The following is a 20,378-nucleotide window of genomic DNA, read 5'->3' as shown; positions in this document are numbered from 1 at the left end:
AGCACAATGTTTATTTAACAATCTTCTTGACAAGTTTACTGTATAGAATGCACTCCAAATGCTTTATAATTACTCCTTACTTACATACTGTTACTTGTACTGCTACTTTGCCAATTGCAAAGTTCACTGTTCCAATGTATCTGCCTGTTACCTTGGCATCTAACCTCTGAAACCACTATTTGAGATTCCTTACAAAAAAATACTAGACACAGAGTAGCGGGCCTTTAGATAGGTAACTGCAACCACATTTCAGGTTTGGTTTAGTTTATCTTGGGATTGGATATTTTTGTGATATGCCCTAAGAGAAAACAGCAAATAATGAGCTCGGGAGACATACCTGCACCACTAATCCCATCAAGAATCTACGGCTTCATGAGCTCAAAGTCCCAATCGGTGGCCAACTCTTCAAACTACTCAGCTCACCTCAACTAGCACACGGAAGAACACGCTCTTTGATTCACCTGTTGCCTTGGCAAGTCCAAATCCTTGACAACGCAAGACATTTCACTGTCTAAAGAGCCAACAACTTCCAAAGCATCAGATGTTGGAAACATGGAAAAAGACTATATACGAGTGTTCATTCAACCTGTAACAGCTTATGAAAAAAAATCTGAGAAAACAGAACTTGGGAACTTCTTAAATGCTAGCTGAACAGCAAAAAAAACAAACCAACCAAAAAAAAACACAACAAAAACCCAAACAAACAACAAAAAAACCCACCAGCTTTCAAGAGAAGTAGAGCAAATAAAGCTGCAGCAAGAGGATGTTTTTCCTGAGGACCATCTTGATTAGACTGACTTGTGAATAACTAGTGAGAAATGGAAACTCACCATCTCATTAGTAACAGGACAGATACGAAAGGTAATTATTATATTCTGCTTTTATCTGGAAAATGAAAAATGCATTTATATCTCCTTTGTAGACAAGCAGTCTAGTGTGAAATGTAAACAAATAGAAAGGTATTACAGAAGAGTACTAGACAGCAACAGAAAGAAGGCGGCATCCAGTTGAGCCTTGGATCAGTATGATCATTGTCAGAACATTTTTTTGGACACTTCATTCCTATATCGAAAGCAGAGTCCTGCTTCCATCTCCTTCTGTTGCAGCAATTCCTACTTGTGAAATATAATACATTAGAAATGTCAGGAAAATTTCTTAAAATCTCTTTGGAGTCCTGTAAAGTCAGCAATGGGGAGCTAGTACAAGCTTCTCCAGAGTGCCTGTTGTAATCATCTCTCTGTTAAAGGAATTTCATCATCTTTTAGTGTCTATAGCCCCAAAGCTTTTCTAACACCATGGAAATATACGATACAATTAGACAGAATTAAAAATCCATTTATACAAAGGAATAAGTGGAGTCTTCTCCATAATGAAGTACTTACTGACTTGCTTTGGGTTATGCTGAAAAGACCTACTTTGAGGCGCCGAATTCTTGCAGCCTCAAGTTCATTTAGATGAAAGGAACGTTTTCTGGCAGCTGCATGAGCAAATGAGTACCCAGTGATCCACCCTCATTCAGGTTATGTAAAACCGCGTGGGTGTGAGCCACACATGTGCCTTCCCAAGGCAAGGCCTGGGTTGCGCTCCCGACGCTTGGCTCGGCTGCCGGCGCTCGTCTCCCTCCCACGTACCTGTTCTAGTCAAGCTCTGTTAAAGAAAAATTACTTCACATCACAGGGTGTGACACAGTGTAAATACTGTGCAATGATCTAAGGAGCCTCAAGCAACCATGGCATTCATCCAGCTGTAGCCCAAATGCATTCTTTTTGTTTTAGGCGCTTTTTTGGTGTCATCAACATAGTGTGCAAATATGGTGCACTGTTTGAAGTGGAAAAAAACATGATCACAGTATTTTGAAACAGATGGGAGACCCGTAAGGGACCTTTTACACAGGGCGACCATTGTGTTGGAGGAGCCTACACGAGCTCTGAGAGAACGGGCTTGCCTGCTCAGTGAAGAGTGGGGGCACGCAGAGACACCTCAGCAAGCTCTGACCGGCCCAGCACTGGCATCGGAAGCAATGGAGACGTGTAACCTGAGCTGTGCAGTGGGGCTGTGTGCTGGGGAGCAGCAAGGGCAGGGGCCGCTCTGAAGGGGAATGTGTGCCAGGAGCTGAGGGTCACATGCAAGGGGAGCAACTTACTGACCGGGGGGCTGTCCCACAATACCCAAAAAGGGCAAGCAAAGCACATCAACAGCCCAGGTCACCTTGCAAGGCTGTGGTTGCGAGGCAGGTCTAAGGTCAAGCTGGGAAGCCAAGTCTGTAGGTCAGGATCAATGACAACATCCGGCCAGACACAAGTGTGGGTGCAACAGGGACCATCTAAGTGCACTTGCTTCTGAAATCACACAAATTCACAATAAAAGGCTTCAGACTAGAAGCAGTCCTCCACTCACACTGGTAGAGAAGCAAACATGACAAAAAGGAATGCATCCCTGGAGTCATGTGGAACGTACTTCACCTTAGTCAACACACCGAGATGTAGGTTCCAAGATCAGAACTGGATACTTTGCACATTTAGATGAGTCTGAGGACTTAGAGTTTTCATGAATAACCACTGCAGATTGTACTTTCAGGGAAAGTCTCTTCTTACATGGTTCTGAACTGTCACCCCGCCAACTATGTTTTTGTTTTTAAATGTCAAAAAATGTACAAACATAGATGTAGGCATAGATTATTGTTATTATTTTTATTGCTCTTGTTAAAAAGTCAGTGTATGAATTATGGCACTATGCTGTAAAAATGCAGTATTACTGAGTGCTCTAACAGTATGAGATCCATTATGACAAGATTTTAAACATGAAGCATGAGCTTCAATATGGATTTCCAAATAAAAAAATAAGCCTAAGAGGTAAATGGATTAATAAGTGATTTATGTGGACTTTGAATACTAAGTGAATATGGAGTGAATTTGCAAGAACCAGACAAATTTAAGACAAAGTCAAACAAAGCTTCTAGAAATTGAAAAGTAAATTCTCTCTTATTTTCACCTACATAGACATATTTGTTCTGCACAGTAGATGAAAGGTGCAGCTCTCCTATTAAACTACAACCATGATGTGTTGGGGGGAATTGCATGAGAAAAGGAAAAAGCAAACCAAACCCTTTTCTACATTGCTAGTCAGAGAAAATGAACTGTGGGCTTTGAAAGTCTGAAAATAAAAACATCCATTTAAGAAAAAAGAAAAGTCACATTTCCTGGGTCAGTCTCCACCACAACAAAACACTGATGCCTATTAGCCTGTGCTTGGGGACTGAATATGGTACTATTCTTAATTCTGAAGCAAACCCAAATCACCTGATATACATGGATATTATTGCACTTATAGCAGTGGTACGTTCACTGGCCTGAAAACTACTTTCATTGCATTAAGGAAAATGAGGTGTTCGGTCTATTTATTTTTTTTTTTGCTTACATGTGTAATCTTATTCGACAGACGCATTGTAAAAATAATGGTATCCTAATTCAAACTGCCCTGCCCTTTATAAAGCAGTTTAGGCATATCTGGCACAACATGAAGCTCTTGAAATGCCTCCACTACTTCAGAAAAAGTCTTAAAGAATAACATCTCCCAGAGGATGGGTGGGCACAGAGTACTAAATAAAGGGGGGAAAAAATGACAGCGGGCATTAGCTTCCCAGCAAAAGGATGTCTTACATCACACAGCACATCAGAAATAAATAAGATGAAACCTGAAGAATCTGAATATAAATCCTGGGATGATGCTGCGAGAGTTACAGGTATGTCAGTGTATTTTGTTAAGTACAATGCAGTTACTATATACAGTATATCAGATAATGCCAACTAATGATACACTAAATTAACTGTTGTTAAACAAAAAATATTAGAACAACGTACTTATAAAAACCAATAACAACGCCACAATTATGCATAGTTACATATGATGAAGTCCAGCTCCCTGGAGTCCAATAGATTTGACACCTTCAAGCATCAGGAAGCAGTTTTCTGAAGTGTAAACAACATCATTATCAGAACCCAGTCAAGCTGCAGGGGAATTAGACTGTCATAAATATCTCGAGTCCAATCACAAAACTCTCTGTAAATGTCACCATGGCATAGCTGCAATGGGGCAGTCACCCATTCCAAGTTTTTACACTGCTGTTATTTCTTCAATGCACCTTCTAAAGGATGTGCTATTTCATGTGGTGGTGATCTACACACAAAATATGGAACAGACACAAAGCACTTAGGTTTAGAAGCACTTATGGAAGTATCCATGACATCTTTACAGTGTACTGTGTATGACTGCACGCACTATTAAGTTTCTCCAGCTTGTTATTACGTGGCATCTTACTGTTCATAGTATTTCTACATACTAAGAAGAAAGAGCCTTCTCCCCGAGAAAGCAGCTTCTCTGATGCGGGAAGCCACCATGCCTGTATCTTGCTTTGCTACAGTAAGGCATGTACAATGAATGTGACAATGTCAAATTCCCATGGATCATGACAAAAAGACCCAGTTCTTCCCTTTGTTTCTTTGCTCAGCTCCTCTGCTCTGACATTACAACTGTGAATGTCAGTCAGCATCCGTGTGTTTAGTAAGCAGAGGCTTCCCGTCTGTATCACCCATCTTTTTCCGCATCTCTTCCACTGCTTTCAGCAAAGCCGCTCGCTCCTGCTCAAGAGCGAGAATGGACTGCTTCAGTTTGCCTTCATTGGTCAATAAAAGCTCTACTGTGGCTTCAAGGTTTTGGATCTTTCCATTAGCCACCTTTCAAAACAAAAAGAAATGAGGAGAAGGGAAGAGGGGAAGAAAAAAAAGGAAATCTATTAAAAACTGAAACCAACTTTACACTATTTTATGAGATACATTAATACATATAAAATACTTTCCAAATAAAAAATTGCAAAGGTAAAATGCAAGTACGAATGTTATTAAATCTATGTACTTCAGACTACAACTATGCTGCTGCCTGTAACAAGAAATTTACCTCTCCCAACTTGATTGCTGAAATTGGTTCACAATTAAACTCAGAATATAATGCAAAGTAATTAATTAAAGTAATGACTTAGAAAGTTATGAAGTTTGCAAATTATATACCAAAGAACCACAGATAAGATAAGCCATGGGTCAGCTGGGAGACACTTCTGGCCAGTCATATTTCTTGAATTCCACATGCTTTGCAAAGCAATGACAAGCCAGCCTGTGAGCTGCATCCTCATTTCACCTCTACATTGAGTCCAAGAAATGCCAGATATGGAGGCAAAGTGGAAGGAAGGGCTTTAGTGCAATATGCAAATGGACAACACATCTTGAAAAATTCCAGAATGCTCCTTTGAAAGGCTGCACACATGGGCATTCTACTTCCTGATGAAACAAGCATTAGATCTTTCAAACTCATCACATGAGATCTGTAGCTGAGGTAAAGAAGCAGAGATCTCTTTGGGAGTTTCAGAACTGGGTAACATTTGGAGAAAAGAGCACTGGATGGTCTTGGCTTTCAGGGAATTATTTGCCTTTCTGATGAGCCTGCTGCCCTTCATGCAGTTATGGTGGGTTATAAAGTTCAGCCTTTCGGGGCAAAATATTTACAAACCATGACTCACATTGTTTGGTGATGCATTTTCCTCTCATCAGCAATAGGTCACCGCTGACCATAGGAAACAGCGGCTGATGAAGCCCACCTCCAAGACAAAGGGATTCCTCCAGCACCACAGACAGCTATTAATAAGTTCCCCACCACATGTTAGGTGCTGACTTGCCAGCACTCAGGTGGAACGGAGCTTTGTAAAAACCTATTCAGGGCTGCAAAGTCTTCAGGGGCAGGAGGGGGTGGAAAACCCCCTTAGGCAGGTATCTATAGAACATCACATCTTGAATGTCAGCTCAGAAAGCCCACTTCATTCAACAATGTCACTGCCCGTGTGCTTGAAGCTCTATGAAAATATCTTGCAGAGAAGTATTTCTTCTTCTGACCTGGCTAAGGCTCATCTTAGAACGTGAAACAGCTTCAGATCTCACAGGGTCAGAACTTACAGCTTAAGCACAGCTTAAGCCTGCACAGTTAGCTAGCTTTAGTCATGACACAGGACCGATGGATGAGAAACCTGAACTCCTTCCCTTGCCTATTATCTTACAAAGTCTATGTCTGTAACAGTAATTGAGGCTTGAAATATCTGCTTCCTACCCTTGATGTCTCTTTCTCCATCAAACTAAATGCACGGTCAAAAGTTTTACAACAAATGTTCTGTTATACAGCAGCCAGAAATCTGACTTCTTGAAGACTTAAGCAAAGAATAACCCCTACAGAGACCAGGTGTGCTGCCTTTGAAAATGCTGCAAACCAAGCAGGTACCAAGCATGTATTATAAATTACTATTTCACATATTGTCTAAACAATCTGGATAACAGTTAAAAAAAATCTTCCACTAAAGAGTATGTCTTTACAGACAATGTAATCCATATCTGATGTATTTCTAAATTGTAACACTGCTGTTGGCTCTCGCATTTCTGATAGCCTAGTATCCTTGCTATAATAAAGCAGTGACTGAAAATGTAAAAATGAAGTTGAGAAAGCACTTTGAGTATTTTAGTCTTCTACAGCTATGAGTTTAATTACAAGAGAAGAGACAGTGTGATGAATCACCTTTTCACTAATGGCAAGAATATACTCTATCTACCCCCTCTCAGAATTTCTTCTGCATTTAAACTTTAAAGGCTAATGTAAATAGAATTGCAAGTGGCTACGCTTTAAAGTCACTAGACCAAACACCAATCTCTCCTGTGCCTTGGTCTCTTCTGAAAAGATAGATAAATTAGAATGTTAATTAAATATGAATTATAAATTGTACCTGCAGTTCTTCCAGAAGATCAAAGTTTTGTTTGCGCAAGCTACTGTTTGCCTTTTCTAATTTATCCAGTCTTTGATTGTCATTTAAAGATGAATCTATAAGCTCATCCTGAAGCACATGGTATTCAACTTCATAAGCTTGCAACTGCTTGGCAATATCCATTTCAAACACCTGTTGTATATAAAAATATTATTAGGTGCTGTGCAGATAAAAAATACAGCTCATTCTATGCTTTAAAATCCATGGATCTAGACGAGGATATTTAATCACTGCATACAAAAAATAAAGGACTTAATTTTTGGCATTCACATTTCCTACTCTGGGAATGGCAAGACTGAGGCAGTGGAGTGCAATATGTTGGCACTGGATCTACTGAAAACCTTTGCTACTGATTTACTGATTACTTCAGTAAAAGCACTTACAGTAAAGCTTTCAAGAAGTGTAGACTTTGTAGGGAAATCCCCTTTCGGGATTTCAAAATTAATGCATCTCAGTTTGGCAGAAACCCTCCTAGTCACGCTTGGATTTTGATATCATTTTTCTTAGAAAAGTGTGGTCCAAGCACATGTGCCACAGGTACAAGTGTAAGGCTAAGCAGAATGAAAACTTTAAATGAAAACCAGTAAACCTTGCTAGGTTTATTTATGATTCTACGGTACTCTTAGAGATTGAAAGAAAATGAAATAATCTATCCTTACACGAATACAGTTAATGGAAACATTATGTAATGTCAAAGCAGATTTCTATTATTGTTAACTATGAATCACCAAAATGAGTGCTCAGCCTTACACATGAATATTAACAAAACCATTTACTTGAAAAGTACATAAATAAATTCAGGTGCAGAAAGTGACCCAAAGGAAAAAAGCTGCTATTGTATTTTCCTTTTTCTGGGTTTTGGCAAACATCTGCTTTCCAATTGCTCAGGAAATATGACTCTAATATCCTTGAGTTACTTTTCGCCTCTGAAAGCAGTGAAGGGGCTGACAAATGAAAAGGACAAGTGTGCCAATCATAGAACACAGTAGAAACAAAAGCTGATTTTAAAATGTATCTGGAAAATAGCCCAAGAATAGAAGTTTGAGGGTTATTCTTTATTTTTAAACCTCTTGTACTTTATTCCTTTTGGAAATTAGTCAAAAATCAAATCTTATCTTAAATACCTGTTGAAATAACAAGAATTATTTCGTATTTTATCTACTTTATCTACAAAATATTAGCTGTTGTATAAAGTTAATGAAAACATCAGTTTATTAAATGTCTGACACCTGTTACATATAGTATAAAAAAGTCTCTCAAATAGTTTTATGGCAGCAGAAACACACACACTAAGCATCTAAGTACAGAAGGCTCAAATACAATTTTAATTTCAGTTTGGCTACACATATGGAACTTCCACCTTCTGTAAATCTGAGCATCGCTGGAGAACACACACTGTTGAAATTTCAATAAAACAAACGGTGCCACCCAGCAGAGCAGAATGCTGGCTCCTCTCACGACCTCTGCCACTTCCAGCCTCTGTGCTCTTGAGAAGGGAGAGAAATCCCTGCTGTCATACCCAGCATATCAAATCTGAAAGTGGGGAAACATGAAGCAAATCAAAAGCTTGATTTGAAAGCCAGCTAACTGAAGGCATGTTAGGGCATGTAAACCACAGGCCATGGTACAGAAGGCACGAGGAGGTGTGGATTAGCCCAGGAGCTGCGTATGGACTCTAGGGCTGGTCAAACAGCTGCTCTCTTCAAAGGAAGCCCTGATCAAAGCGGGGAAACTGCTCTCCCTTCAGCTCACACTACCTGCCCACTTTAAATCTAGAGCAGTTCAAGCTGCCTCAACAGAGTATCTCTCCCTGCTTCGGCTCAAAGCCAATGCCTTTCTGCAGGTTGCCCAAGCACTGCAGGTCTCTGCAGAGCTGTGTACCCCAGGCTTTCAGCCTGACAGATGACATCCATCCCCTCTGCCCCCTAGAAGTCACTTGCTTTCCTTCCCTTCGCACAGGCTTTCTAGTTCTCCCCCTCCTTCCTTCGACAGAAAGCACCAGAAGCAACGCTCCTGATCCTAATCTGAGCGCGTGTTCTCTTCTGAGCAGAAGGGACCCCTCGCAAGCATCCCGCAGTGCCCTGTGCTGCTGCCGGCTGGCTTCATCAACCCACGGGCCTTGCAGATCTCCTTCGGCCCGGGGTGCCTGCCAGGCATTTGCAGTTCTCTGCAGCACTCCCCCCATGGTTTGGACCACAAAAGGCCTTCAGAAAAACCTGCTGCAAATTAGATGTCAAGCATAACAGTCAGGGTTTCTAAACAGGCAAGCCTTAACAGCAATAATTTGTGATTTTTTTCAAATCCTATAGCTATAGTCTGGAGCCTTCTGCTAGATTAGCAATATTGCATTATTTTCCTTGCCTGCCATTTAAAAAAGTCTATCAAGGATGGCCAGTGTTTGGTGCCACTGCTCACTGCGAGGGCCTGCACTGGCCCCTGAACTCCTGGCAGAAACACAAGGGCAGTGTTGTACTGAACCAGTACAGGCAAAGTCAACCTAGGCAGGCTTCTGACTTCAGTAAGTAAGGTCAGCATTTGTGAGGCTCTTGTGAGTCAATTTTTGCTTCTGAAATGAGACTTGGAGAGCAAGATTCTTTGGAGACAGAAAGACTCAGACAGCTTTTAGCCCCTCTTGTTGCTGTTTTTGTGGAATGCACTGCGTATGGGCTATACTATTACTGCCAATAATAGGCTTTACGCACACTTAAAATAACAGTAAGTTCATTTTCATGAAAGACTTCATAAAGTGACCATAATCAACATGTAGATGTATGAATATAAAGGTACTATACAAGTCACATGCTTCCAAAAGTTTTCAACATCCTCAGAACTACAATAACAGAATTCTCAGCTTGTAATGGGATACAAAGCTGTGGCTTTTCTCTCAGGAAAGAGCATTTATTTGCATACTACTTATATATTCAGATTATTTCATACCTGACTAATGGTCTTTTCCATCTGTACCAAGCCTAAGTTGGGGAGAGTGCTTTTAATAAAATCAACAATAGTTTCTAGGTTCTCATGCTGCAGAATCAAGGGCTTGTGGCTTCCCAAAAGGCTTAAAGCCACTTTAAATATGGCCTCTGATCCTTGAAGAAAGAGCATGTCTGTGAAAACAAAATAAAAACAGGGTACATTCAAGCAGGCACATTTTTAGACAAGAATATTAAACCAGTAAAATGTCCAAGGACAACAATTTCTCCTAAGGGTGATGTGAAGGCTAGATATACGCTGCCAGACGTGTGCTTTTATCACTGTGATTATGGCTTTGGAAATCTTATAGGATCAAAATTATTACTGTAAATAGCACATTAGACTAATACAATAAATTATTAATTTGTTTAGTGAGTTTTCTACCAAAAAATCCAATTTGAATTAAAGCTAAGTGCACAATAAATCAGGTAGTCGAGTTTCTCAGTGTTGCCACTTTTTGTCTATATAATAGTTTTGTGGGTTTTTTTCTTTTGAGATGGGAATCTGAATACGAATAGAAAACTACACGTGAAGACAGAACCAAATATGTGAAGTTCTGTTCTTCACTCATCTGGTGCAGAAAGCTACAAAATTCTCTGTAATATAACACTGAACATGAGGCTAAATGCACACTTTCCATCAGCTCCAAGATTCATGTGCTTACTTATAGTATGTGTATCAACTACTTACGTTAATATTTTAATAGCTACACTAATAAGTACCCCGAAATCTTAGTAATACAGCTTAAGAGTTAATATTGCAGGTGGCTCTGCAGTGACAGCACCTGATGTACATTCCAGCACACTGAAACCACAGTGTACAGTGACCTTTCAGTGCAGCTTCCTTTCTTTTATTTTCTTTTCCTTTACAAGCTGTCTATGTCTTTATAAAAGAAAGAAACAGAGGACTGCAATGAAAGCATCAGACAAGAAACCCATCTTCACAAACCCATCTGCCCACAGCATAAACAGCATTGCCCTGCAATGGACTTTCCTGCTACCGTAACTCAGAATCTGCTCCTGGTTTTATTGACGGACTCACTACAGGCAAAAGCATCTGACATGTGAAATGATACTGGTAGAGGTGGAAAAGGAGAAGATACTGTGGTTTTATTCCATATTTCCTAAATATCTTTTTATTTTTAAACAGATTATTTCTTGCTCTTTTCCTTCCTTGTACTTGAAGCTGTGAATGAAGTCGCAGTCACTTACAAAGTGGCACAATGACACCAAATAAACAGTATGTCTTGATCAAAAAAAAATAGAGGAAAAAAACCAACCACATAATAAGGGAAACAACTCCTAGCAAAACCACAGGTATCTCTGATATAGTAAAGAATATATGAAAACACTGGCTAACGGCCTGTCTTAGTAATTTGTATCAGAATGAAATTCCCGCTTGAGTTCTTTTGCCTGTAATGTTGAAATCATAACTCATTTCACCTCTCTCTCTTTCTCTATGAGAAAGAAAAACACAAGTAATAACCAACCACAAATCTTGCACTTTGCTGCCATTTGTCCTGAAAGTAGTGTAACGTTTTTCAACTCTGATTCCATGTAAAGTTCAAAGGCAGGAATGGTTGAAAAGTGGCAAAAGAGCAGGCATCTGCCTCAATCCTCTACTGAAACTGAAAACTATGGAAAAATGCTTTATAGGGGATGCTCTGTACTAGGACAGGGAATGCTAAAGAATAGCTAGGAAACACAAAGTGAAAAAAAAAAAGATATTAAAATGATGCATATTTATGATTCAGAACCTGTCCCATAAAGACATGCAGATGAACTCAAGGTGACCTCTAAGTTGTTAATGAATGTCTATATGAGCTGAGCTGGTAATATAGGGCTGAAATGCCTCTCTCATTTAAAAGAGCAAGTACTTAACAGAGACCTGTTTGTTACCCACTCCTCGCGCTTCCCGTTAAGTGGGCTGCCAGCCAACGACAGTACAGTGAAGGTACCAAATTAACATCAGTGTGACTGGCAGCCTACAGGATTTTAAAATAAAGGACTGAAAAAATCAATTTTTATCTACAATCTTGAAACAAAATAAACATTATTCTACCAAGTTTCCCCCATTAAAAAGTAAACAGGGGTATTAAAGAACACATCTTTGTTAACACCGAACTTTCATTACATCCTACTCAGGAGAAGTGTTGAAAGTTTGGAGAGAGAATTAAAAAGTAAAAAGGAGTTTTGCTATTTGACTTATAAAGCAGTCTTTGGGTTAACCTCTTTCTAGCTCACTTCTTTTACATATTGCTTGTAAGACACCTGCAAAAAGTACACTACAGAAGTCTAAAGGAGGGGTCTGTAACAATTATATTGTTAAATAGCGGTGGGGATTCAAATATCAAGGGTTCAGAGACACCACATTAGAAAATGGCAGTGGAATTTTACAGTCTTAGTAACCTACAGGTGAGTTACTTCAACATTAAAAGGCAACATTCTTTCATCCCAAGGGTTCTATAATAAGTGAATGATGGAAAATGTACCTATGTTCTGCAAAAGCGTGTGGGCACATGGGTCGGAACTTCATTCCTGTGAAGATCATGTATCTATGCCTTCTACTCTCATGTCAATCCTTGCTTTTTAAAGCCCTGCAGTCCTCCAATGAGAGATAAAATACTAATCCGTGTATTAAGGCAGAAATCCAAATATACTGAATACACAAGACATTTTTTTACTCTCACTGCTGTCACTTGGCCAATTCAAATATTTTTCTTATCATGTAGAATACTATGAATGATTAAGAATAACTGAAAGATTAACTGATTATAAACTCAGTATATGACACTCACATACAGTGCTTAATTTAATTCCTACAGATTATTACTGTCAGCTAGATACTTGTCAATGTACGTTAGCCAAGCTTTGAACTGTTCCAAGAAAAAAAAAAAAAGCCGCTTTTCCTGGAGTTAAAATGCTAATCACACCAACCTTTTCACTGCCATTTCTTTTTAGCACTACTTTTGGCACGTCCTTAAAACAGAAGCAGGATTTGATTCTTGTTGACTCTTCTCAGAATCTATATTCATTATTTGTTATTGTGGTAAATGAGACTTTTTTAAGTCAGGAAAGTGTCGATTTTAATAGTCTAATAAGTAATTACTTCATTAAATCTCTTAAGTGCAATTGACTAAGCAAAAAGAAAATAGCTTCTCATTAGATGAGAGGAATCAGGGAGAAAGCTCCAATCCACCCTGCTCATCCTGGAAGATCCAGTAAAACGTAATGAAACTGAAAATCAAACAACTGAAAAGGAAATAAAGCATCTTCTCAAATACCAAACAATTAATCTATGTAATACACATCCATAAGACAGTATCAAGGTAAATTCTTAATGGGAGTTTAATTTTAAAAAAGAGAACTTCTGTAGATTCCAAAAACAGGTAATAGAAGTAACTTTAGAATCTAAACCCCCTATGCTTCCAAACATCTTCAGAAAGTGAGATTATCAGTCAGGCTACAAATTTTAAGGATAAGAAACACTAGTTTAAAAGTCCTATGTTTTTGCAGAGGAAATCTGTGATTAAACTGCAAGGGCCATCTCTGTGTGTTTTGAGAACAACCCTCAAAATAATTTTCCACTGACACTGTTGGAGATAATGATAATAGAGTAAATAGATATAGTTCTCACATGATGCCTTTGTTACATCTCTTCATCTTGAAACTAACTAATTATTGAAGTGCCATTATCTTAACACCATTCCTTCAGAGCTTCAAGTTTCACATCTTCGCTACAAGTGGTTACAGGGTGGGAAAAGGTAACAAGGAGGATGAAAACACAGGAGAGTTTGGGACTGTCATAAGCTTTCCTCCTCTCTTTCCATTTTATTCTAAATACCACTTGCTCCATAAAATAACCTCTGTTGTTCTTTTGTTCATCAATAGTAAGTATAATGTTTCTCTGGATGTCTGAAACAGGTTGTATAGTAACACTGTTGCTAATGAAAGGACTCAAATATAAGACTTAAAAAAAAAACCACCATATAGAAGTTTTATGATGAATTACCAAATACTCTGGCTACAAATCCAAGGGGAAACTGGGATGCAAACATGGTGAGAAACCAAGGAGCAGCATAAAGGCTGGGGCCAATCTCATGCTCCTCTAGGTGGTTATAGAGGTCTCGATGGTAGTCATGAAGCAGTCGAGACAGTTGATACATCTGGATCTGCATGAAATAAGAACAAAGAGACTAAAGATAAACATGTTATAACACTCATAGTAGCAAAGTCCATACTTCATACTCTTACTAGAAACAGTGAAATATATTTGTCAATTGCTGTCTGGACAGAATTGTGGGATGAAAAGAAATAGTCTGAAGCCACCGAGAAGTCTAAGGATGGGTCAACTGCGAGCCTAAGACAGACTCATTTACAGGGTTGTTTGAACCTCAGAAAACATATAACAGAGTTCTTCCTATTCATGGTTTTCACAGTTTCCCCAGTTGCCTTTTTATTTGAAACTACTGCATTTAAGCTGATGCATTCTTTTTCCACATTATCCTTCTCCATTTTTGTGAACTGACTTTAATTTCAAGTCCAGATTTTGACAATGCTACTGATATTGCATTATTATGACTTATCATTAGCACCCCTTAATTAGAAAAATTGAAATAACACCTGTAAAATTGTCATATCAGGACGATACTGCTTCCTCAGGCCAATGTCAAACATGAGAAACTTCAGCATTTTAAAAGCATCTTCCTCGCTCATATGAAGCAGTAAAACTCCTGCTACAAAACTGAGGCCCTGGCAATATCCTACTTCCTGGTCCAGAAGTGAATAGGCCTTCAAAATATTGTAGAGTGACAGCTGCCCAGCTCCAAGCTGTGCTGAGAAGTACGGATGTGTTGGAAACGTGCGCCCTGTGAAAACAGCTGAAGTTAATGACTTAAAAAATAAACAAAAAAAAATATTTGCCACATTATCAAATTAAACAGTCTTTCAAACGGTAGATTATTCTGAAAGGTAGATTCTTTGTCAATCTTCAGGAAGACCATAAGGAAGCTAACAACACAGAACTACTGACTCTCAACAGATAAAGACTTCTCCGATTAGTTTTGTTACGGTAGCTGCAAAATTAATTTAGAAATTGTCAGAGAAGACACGCTCTGGGACGGACTGTTATTTGGAACAGCTAAGTAACTGGTTCTTAAGACTGGCCCTTGATCAGTTTGTTAAAGGGCTTACAGGGGGTGGATGCCCACAATAGTGAGAGACTCTATTCAGTGTCTCAATGACTCACCCAGTCCTCTTTTTTTGATTAAAAAGTGTTGGGGTTTAGGCAACTATCAGGATCCAGACACAGACTTAGAACATCTGTGCTCTCTGGCTTTGAGCCCCTTCCCTTTCTCTTTTCTTTTTCCCAGTAAATGTGTCTCACCTCCCTCCTTGCCTTGGTCCCTCCCAGTCTCATGGGTCCTTCCTCCTTCCCTGCAGCAAGAAGCTCAGATTCTTCCATGAGCTGATCCAGTTCACTAATCCGGGAGAAAAATCCCCTTTTACATGGAGTTAGTCCTTGAGCCCTGTCACTCAGCTGTGTCAGCTCCAAGAGGTGTCCCATGAACACCAGCAAAAGTGACAAGTGCTTGGAGAACGGGAGTCAGTTGTTGGAGCAAAACTTCCTGTTGACAGCAATGGGCTTTGGATCTATTCCCCACATCTCTTTAAATCCCAGCCTAAGAGAAACTATGCTAAGTACAGAGCTGTAGGAACACAATTGAGCTATTTCCAGTCCTTCAGTTCTAGAGCAAGATGATGGCTTCTACCCCGGACTGGCTTATCTGTGTGTGAATTTTCACACAGAGCTAGGACCCACAATCCAGTTAGGTAACTTACACAATCAGTTTCACTAACAGTATTTACTCAGTGAGTAAAAACTCAACATGTCTTTTTTTTCTGCAGCCCATACAATATCAAGAATTGTGTAGCTATATATATATAATATGATACATGCTATGGACACAAATTCAAATAGAGGGAATTCCACCTAACATAAGAAAAAAATCTTTATTGTAAGGGTGGCCAGGCACAGGCTGCCCAGAGAGGTTATGGAGCCTCTATCTGTGGACATACTCAAAACCTGAGAGAACATGGTCCTGGGCAACTTGCTTTAGATGACTCTGCTTTGAGCATGGGGGTTGGACTAGATGATCTCAAGAGCTCCCTTCCAACCTCAACCACCCTGTGCTTCTGTGAAGAGAGACATCAAAGGCTTCATGTTTATAGATTTGCTCACAAAACTTTTCCAAAAGGGAATATTTTCATTTCTAAGGAAAAAACCCTCCCCCTATCAGATTTCTCCTGTGAAATACCTCAACAAAGAAGAAATGTGAATACCTCTTTTGTTCTAGTATTAAGTGGAGCTTGTTTTTCGGTTGCCCACTTGTTAAATACCGCCCCACCCTCTAGCTCCTGGAATGCTGCTGTGCTGCCAGATAGTATCAGAGCTCCTGTTTCAAGAGGACAAAGCTGGGGGCACAGTCCTGCCATAGGGTAGCTGCTCTAGCCTGTGACATGGGACACCAGCATTCAGTTCCTGAACAGGTCTCCTCCAGCCAGGCTGTCACAGAGCTGAACCTTACAGAATCAGTATTTGCACACAGCAAGGCTCCTTTCATATAGGTCATGAAGAAAAGTTAAAAACTGAGCAAGAATAAAAATGCAAAGAAGATCCAAAAAATAGTAAATGGAGGATGAGCAAAACTGCTAAACTCACAAGCTTATTTGTTTCTGGGTGCCCTGGTGATGACTTAACTAAGAATTTTAACTTTTACTCAGGAGCAAACAACTCCTGGCCCTGCTGGAAAGAGACTCTAAGTGAACTGTGATACCTCAAGACCATCAGAATGTGAAAGTAAGTACCTACTACTTTATTTTTAAAAGGTAGTAAAACAAAAGATAATTTTCTACTGTGTTCAACAAATAATAACGATTACAGAGGTTTCCTACACTGACAGCATCTGGAAATCAGTTTACTTTACCTTACTGAGAGAAGAAATCATCTACTGAACATGACTTTGGTGTTCAGGACCTGAAAACCCCAGAGCCTGCAGTGGTTGTGTAGGTGGGGCCACAAAACAAAATACACACAAAAAGCCATCAGGGAATTGTGGCTTTGTTCTTGTCCATGTAATGAAATAGCACTGTGACAAGGAAACTGGTCGAGAAAAGCAGTTGCAATACCCTACCTCTGCATCCAGACTCACTCTGCTGTCCTCATCCTCAGGAACCACTATTCACAGCTGAGGCTGCACCAATTCAACTGAGCACGAGCAATACTATTATTGCATTGGCTCATACTGTGTCAGCAAGACTTCTTTACCTTAATTCAGGATTTTTTTAAAAAAATATGACAATCATATTTTGCAAGAACACAGGTTTTTCTCTCAAGGGAAAAGTTCACGCTTTCAGAAGGATTCTTAAAGATCTGCTTAAGAGAAACACTTCCGATAGCCTGAAGGAACACAAGTCAGAACATGCAAATCCCTTCTAGCTGCCTATCCAGTTATGCTGTCTGTTACTGTGCTGAACTACTCTATCTCCACGTGAATCCCCAAAGTCTTCAGCTTCCTAGTTTCATCTTACTGAAACAACAGGGCCCAATCCTTCCCTCAGCTACTGGGCTAGCAAATCACTCCCCCGCAAAACCAACACTTTGCATGAAAACCACCATGCACTTACCAATTTGCCAACACACGCAGTCATTTGTTTTTGCAAGCAGAGCACACAGCTAAGACAAGAAAGTATTTGTGTGCAGAACCAGGCAGAAAACATGAACTGTTTGCTGAGCCGGCAAGCCCCAATCTGCTGGGTGAGCCACCCAAAGTCAGCCTGACTGTGCTCTCTGCTGTCCAGGAGTTGTCCTGCCCCCTGCCCTCTGCTGAAGGTGTTCAATTCACTAACCCAGCCCCAAACTACTCACCCCTTACTGAGGCACACAATTGCAACAGAACCACAGCGTTCACTGCAAGGGGTATCAGCACCAGGTACGATGACTTGACTGATGGGTACTTGCTAAAAAATTGTCTCTGGTTGCAAATAAATATATCTCTCAAAAACAAAGTATCACTCCTGGCGCTGTGCCATCCAGCAGATTCCAGAGATCATAAACCCCTTTTTTAATTTCAGACCGCTACTGTACTTACCTAGGTCAATAAGTATCGCATGTTGCTGGGAAGTTAGTTGTTTCAGGAGTTCTTTATAAGGTGTGTCCTTTGGTTGTTGTTTACTCGGAAACTGATGTTTAAGATGGTATTGCTCTGCTAGAAACCTCCAGATCTCCCCACGGTGGTGACGTGGTACTCCTGACAGAAGAAAGTCATTAAAACAGTAATTTGTATTCGTACTGAGAGTTCAGCTATAGTTGAGCTACAGGACTGAGGAAATGAAGATCCATATCTGCTAGATATGCAAGCAGATCCCTATCTGCTAGATTCATATCTGCTATCTCCAGTAGACCACAGAAGCAGATCAAACTACAGTGCTTTTACTTCCTCAATCAGTGAAAGACATCAGCATCTTAATAGGAGAGAGATAAAGTAGAAACAGGGTGAGCTGTCTAAGTCTAAGGCTGCCACTTCGATCCAGTCTGAGAAGTACTGGAAGAGGCAGCAAAAATTGCAATACTTGTCTCTGAAAAGTTACATGCTTATCTCCCTTTTTTCCATGTAAAGAACACAATCAAGTACCTCAACAGAACTAATTAACATTTTTCACTAATATACCACTGATACCATTGTTAGGAGTAAGTTTTAGGAAGGCAGGATGCACACATACCGGAAGTATACACAAGTACAAATAAGATGTGATGTAGAGACTATAACAGAAGGCAGATAAACAGAAAGCCAGTACTGTATTTCTAGTTTTGCTGTTGATTTGCTGAATGACTGGCACATGTAAAAATGTTTCAAAGCTTGAATTTATTTCTTTATAAGAAGGGATGGCGCTACTTCACTATTTCACATAGGTAATAGTAGTTTCATTTGTACCTATATGCAAAGCTCTCAAAGTAACAGAAAGGTAATTGTTACACACATACTTTATTCACCACAAGACTGGCACTGTTACATTATCTACACAATAAATGAATATACTGTTATTGGGAAAATATTCTGACTAATCCATGATGTACAGGAACCAGATACTACAGTTCGAAGTAACTTATGACTTGAAGATTTTTGGACTACTTTTTCCTTTTAGTATCTATGTAATATATGGACAACAGCAACAGGAAAAATCAAAACTGACCCAACCATACCACTTATATGGAAAAACAATAAAACATATTTGAACAATTTCACTGACTTCTCTAATATAAGCACAAAAGGATATAAATTAATCTCTGCAATATTTATTTTTACCACACTATCCATAATCCAGAGACAATCGCTTGAAAATGAAATGCTAGTAGAAATGTGTAATATGTGAATCCACATCACAAGTGCATTTAGAAAATGTTTCTGTAAATTACTTTAGGGAACTTAAACCCTATTATTGAAAAGTCTCCAATGTCAAACAGCGAGGGAAAGTGCTGCTTCAGACACCAAGCCAGGTTCTACTCTTCAGATACACATCTAATTCCCATTAGCTTCAGTGAGGTTGATAATGTTGCATAGGGAAGAACTGGCTTAATAGTGCACATATACAGCTTCAAAATGACAAATGAATTAAAACTCCCTTTAAGGAAGTAGCCTGATACTAAGTTTACCTCTGTATACATCAAACATATAAAGCATTTAGTTTACTACTTGCTTAATGAAAGATGCATGACATTTAAGTATCTACTACAGTGATTAGAGGTGAAAACTATAAATTTGTTATCCTAACTAAAGCCCCATGCTTATCGAAGCCTGTGTTTCTTACCTGTTTCCCATGCTTACTCAAGTTATTTTAATGGTTTCAATCTTAACTAGAACTTGCTAAACTCAAATGCATTTTTCATTTGTGCACATATATGAAATTGGGCATCACTTCACTCTAAGCCTGGTTTGACATAATTGGGCTCTAAAGAACAGAGAAGAACAATGGCACCAAGATCTACGGATTATTTCCCCACCTACTGGCTACTTGGAAGTGCTTCTTATTAGCAATCCACTAAGCAGGGTTTTATTTATTTATTTACTTATTTTGCATCACTCCAAGTTTTTCAAGTTCTATTTTGAACTCTAACACAGGTCAGTATCTCTAGACTATAAACAGAAACCAAGCTTTTCTCATGCCTAAATACTGATGGGACAGAGCCCTTTCCATGCGTGAACAGAAGGAAATCTGTGATAATGAACTTTTCTTACTCTGCGGAGATTTGTGCCTGGGGTGTTTGATATTGTTAGAAATCTAGACTTACCTAGTCACCTTAAATGGACAATTTGGTTTAACTTGTTTGAATAATTACATATAGGCATATTTAAAATACTAAATATCTGTTAGTGGTGAATTCTTGAGCCTTCCTTTACACATTGGAAAGCCGAGTACAGAACTATAAAAAGCTCCCTGGAGTAGCCATCTTCACCATCAGCTATGCACAGCACCATGTATGAGGCCTTTAGGTC

At 39.4% G+C, this 20,378-nt stretch overlaps 1 protein-coding gene across 20 annotated transcripts in view; it reads right to left on the bottom strand.

The window, feature by feature from the left end:
* Positions 1-2,675: 2,675 nt before the first annotated feature.
* TBC1D1 (TBC1 domain family member 1) overlaps positions 2,676-20,378 on the bottom strand; it is a 113,490-nt gene continuing 95,787 nt past the window's right edge. For 17 of the 20 annotated variants that reach the window (XM_065060718.1, XM_065060713.1, XM_065060709.1 and 14 more), the window contains 6 exons: positions 17,976-18,134; positions 14,449-14,693; positions 13,838-13,997; positions 9,791-9,960; positions 6,815-6,985; positions 3,397-4,733 (listed from right to left, as the gene is read on the bottom strand). In XM_065060718.1, the coding sequence (XP_064916790.1) occupies positions 4,539-4,733; positions 6,815-6,985; positions 9,791-9,960; positions 13,838-13,997; positions 14,449-14,693; positions 17,976-18,134 (1,100 nt within the window). In that variant the 3' untranslated portion in view covers positions 3,397-4,538. Of the gene's footprint in view, positions 4,734-6,814; positions 6,986-9,790; positions 9,961-13,837; positions 13,998-14,448; positions 14,694-17,975; positions 18,135-20,378 lie in introns of all 20 variants that reach the window. The other 3 variants (XM_065060711.1, XM_065060719.1, XM_065060710.1) reach the window with 1 other exon arrangement.

Source organism: Columba livia, chromosome 4 (genome assembly GCF_036013475.1).
Source record: "Columba livia isolate bColLiv1 breed racing homer chromosome 4, bColLiv1.pat.W.v2, whole genome shotgun sequence".
NCBI lineage: Eukaryota > Metazoa > Chordata > Aves > Columbiformes > Columbidae > Columba > Columba livia.
Note: the sequence above shows the minus strand (reverse complement) of the source record. Positions and strands in the feature narration are given on the sequence as shown.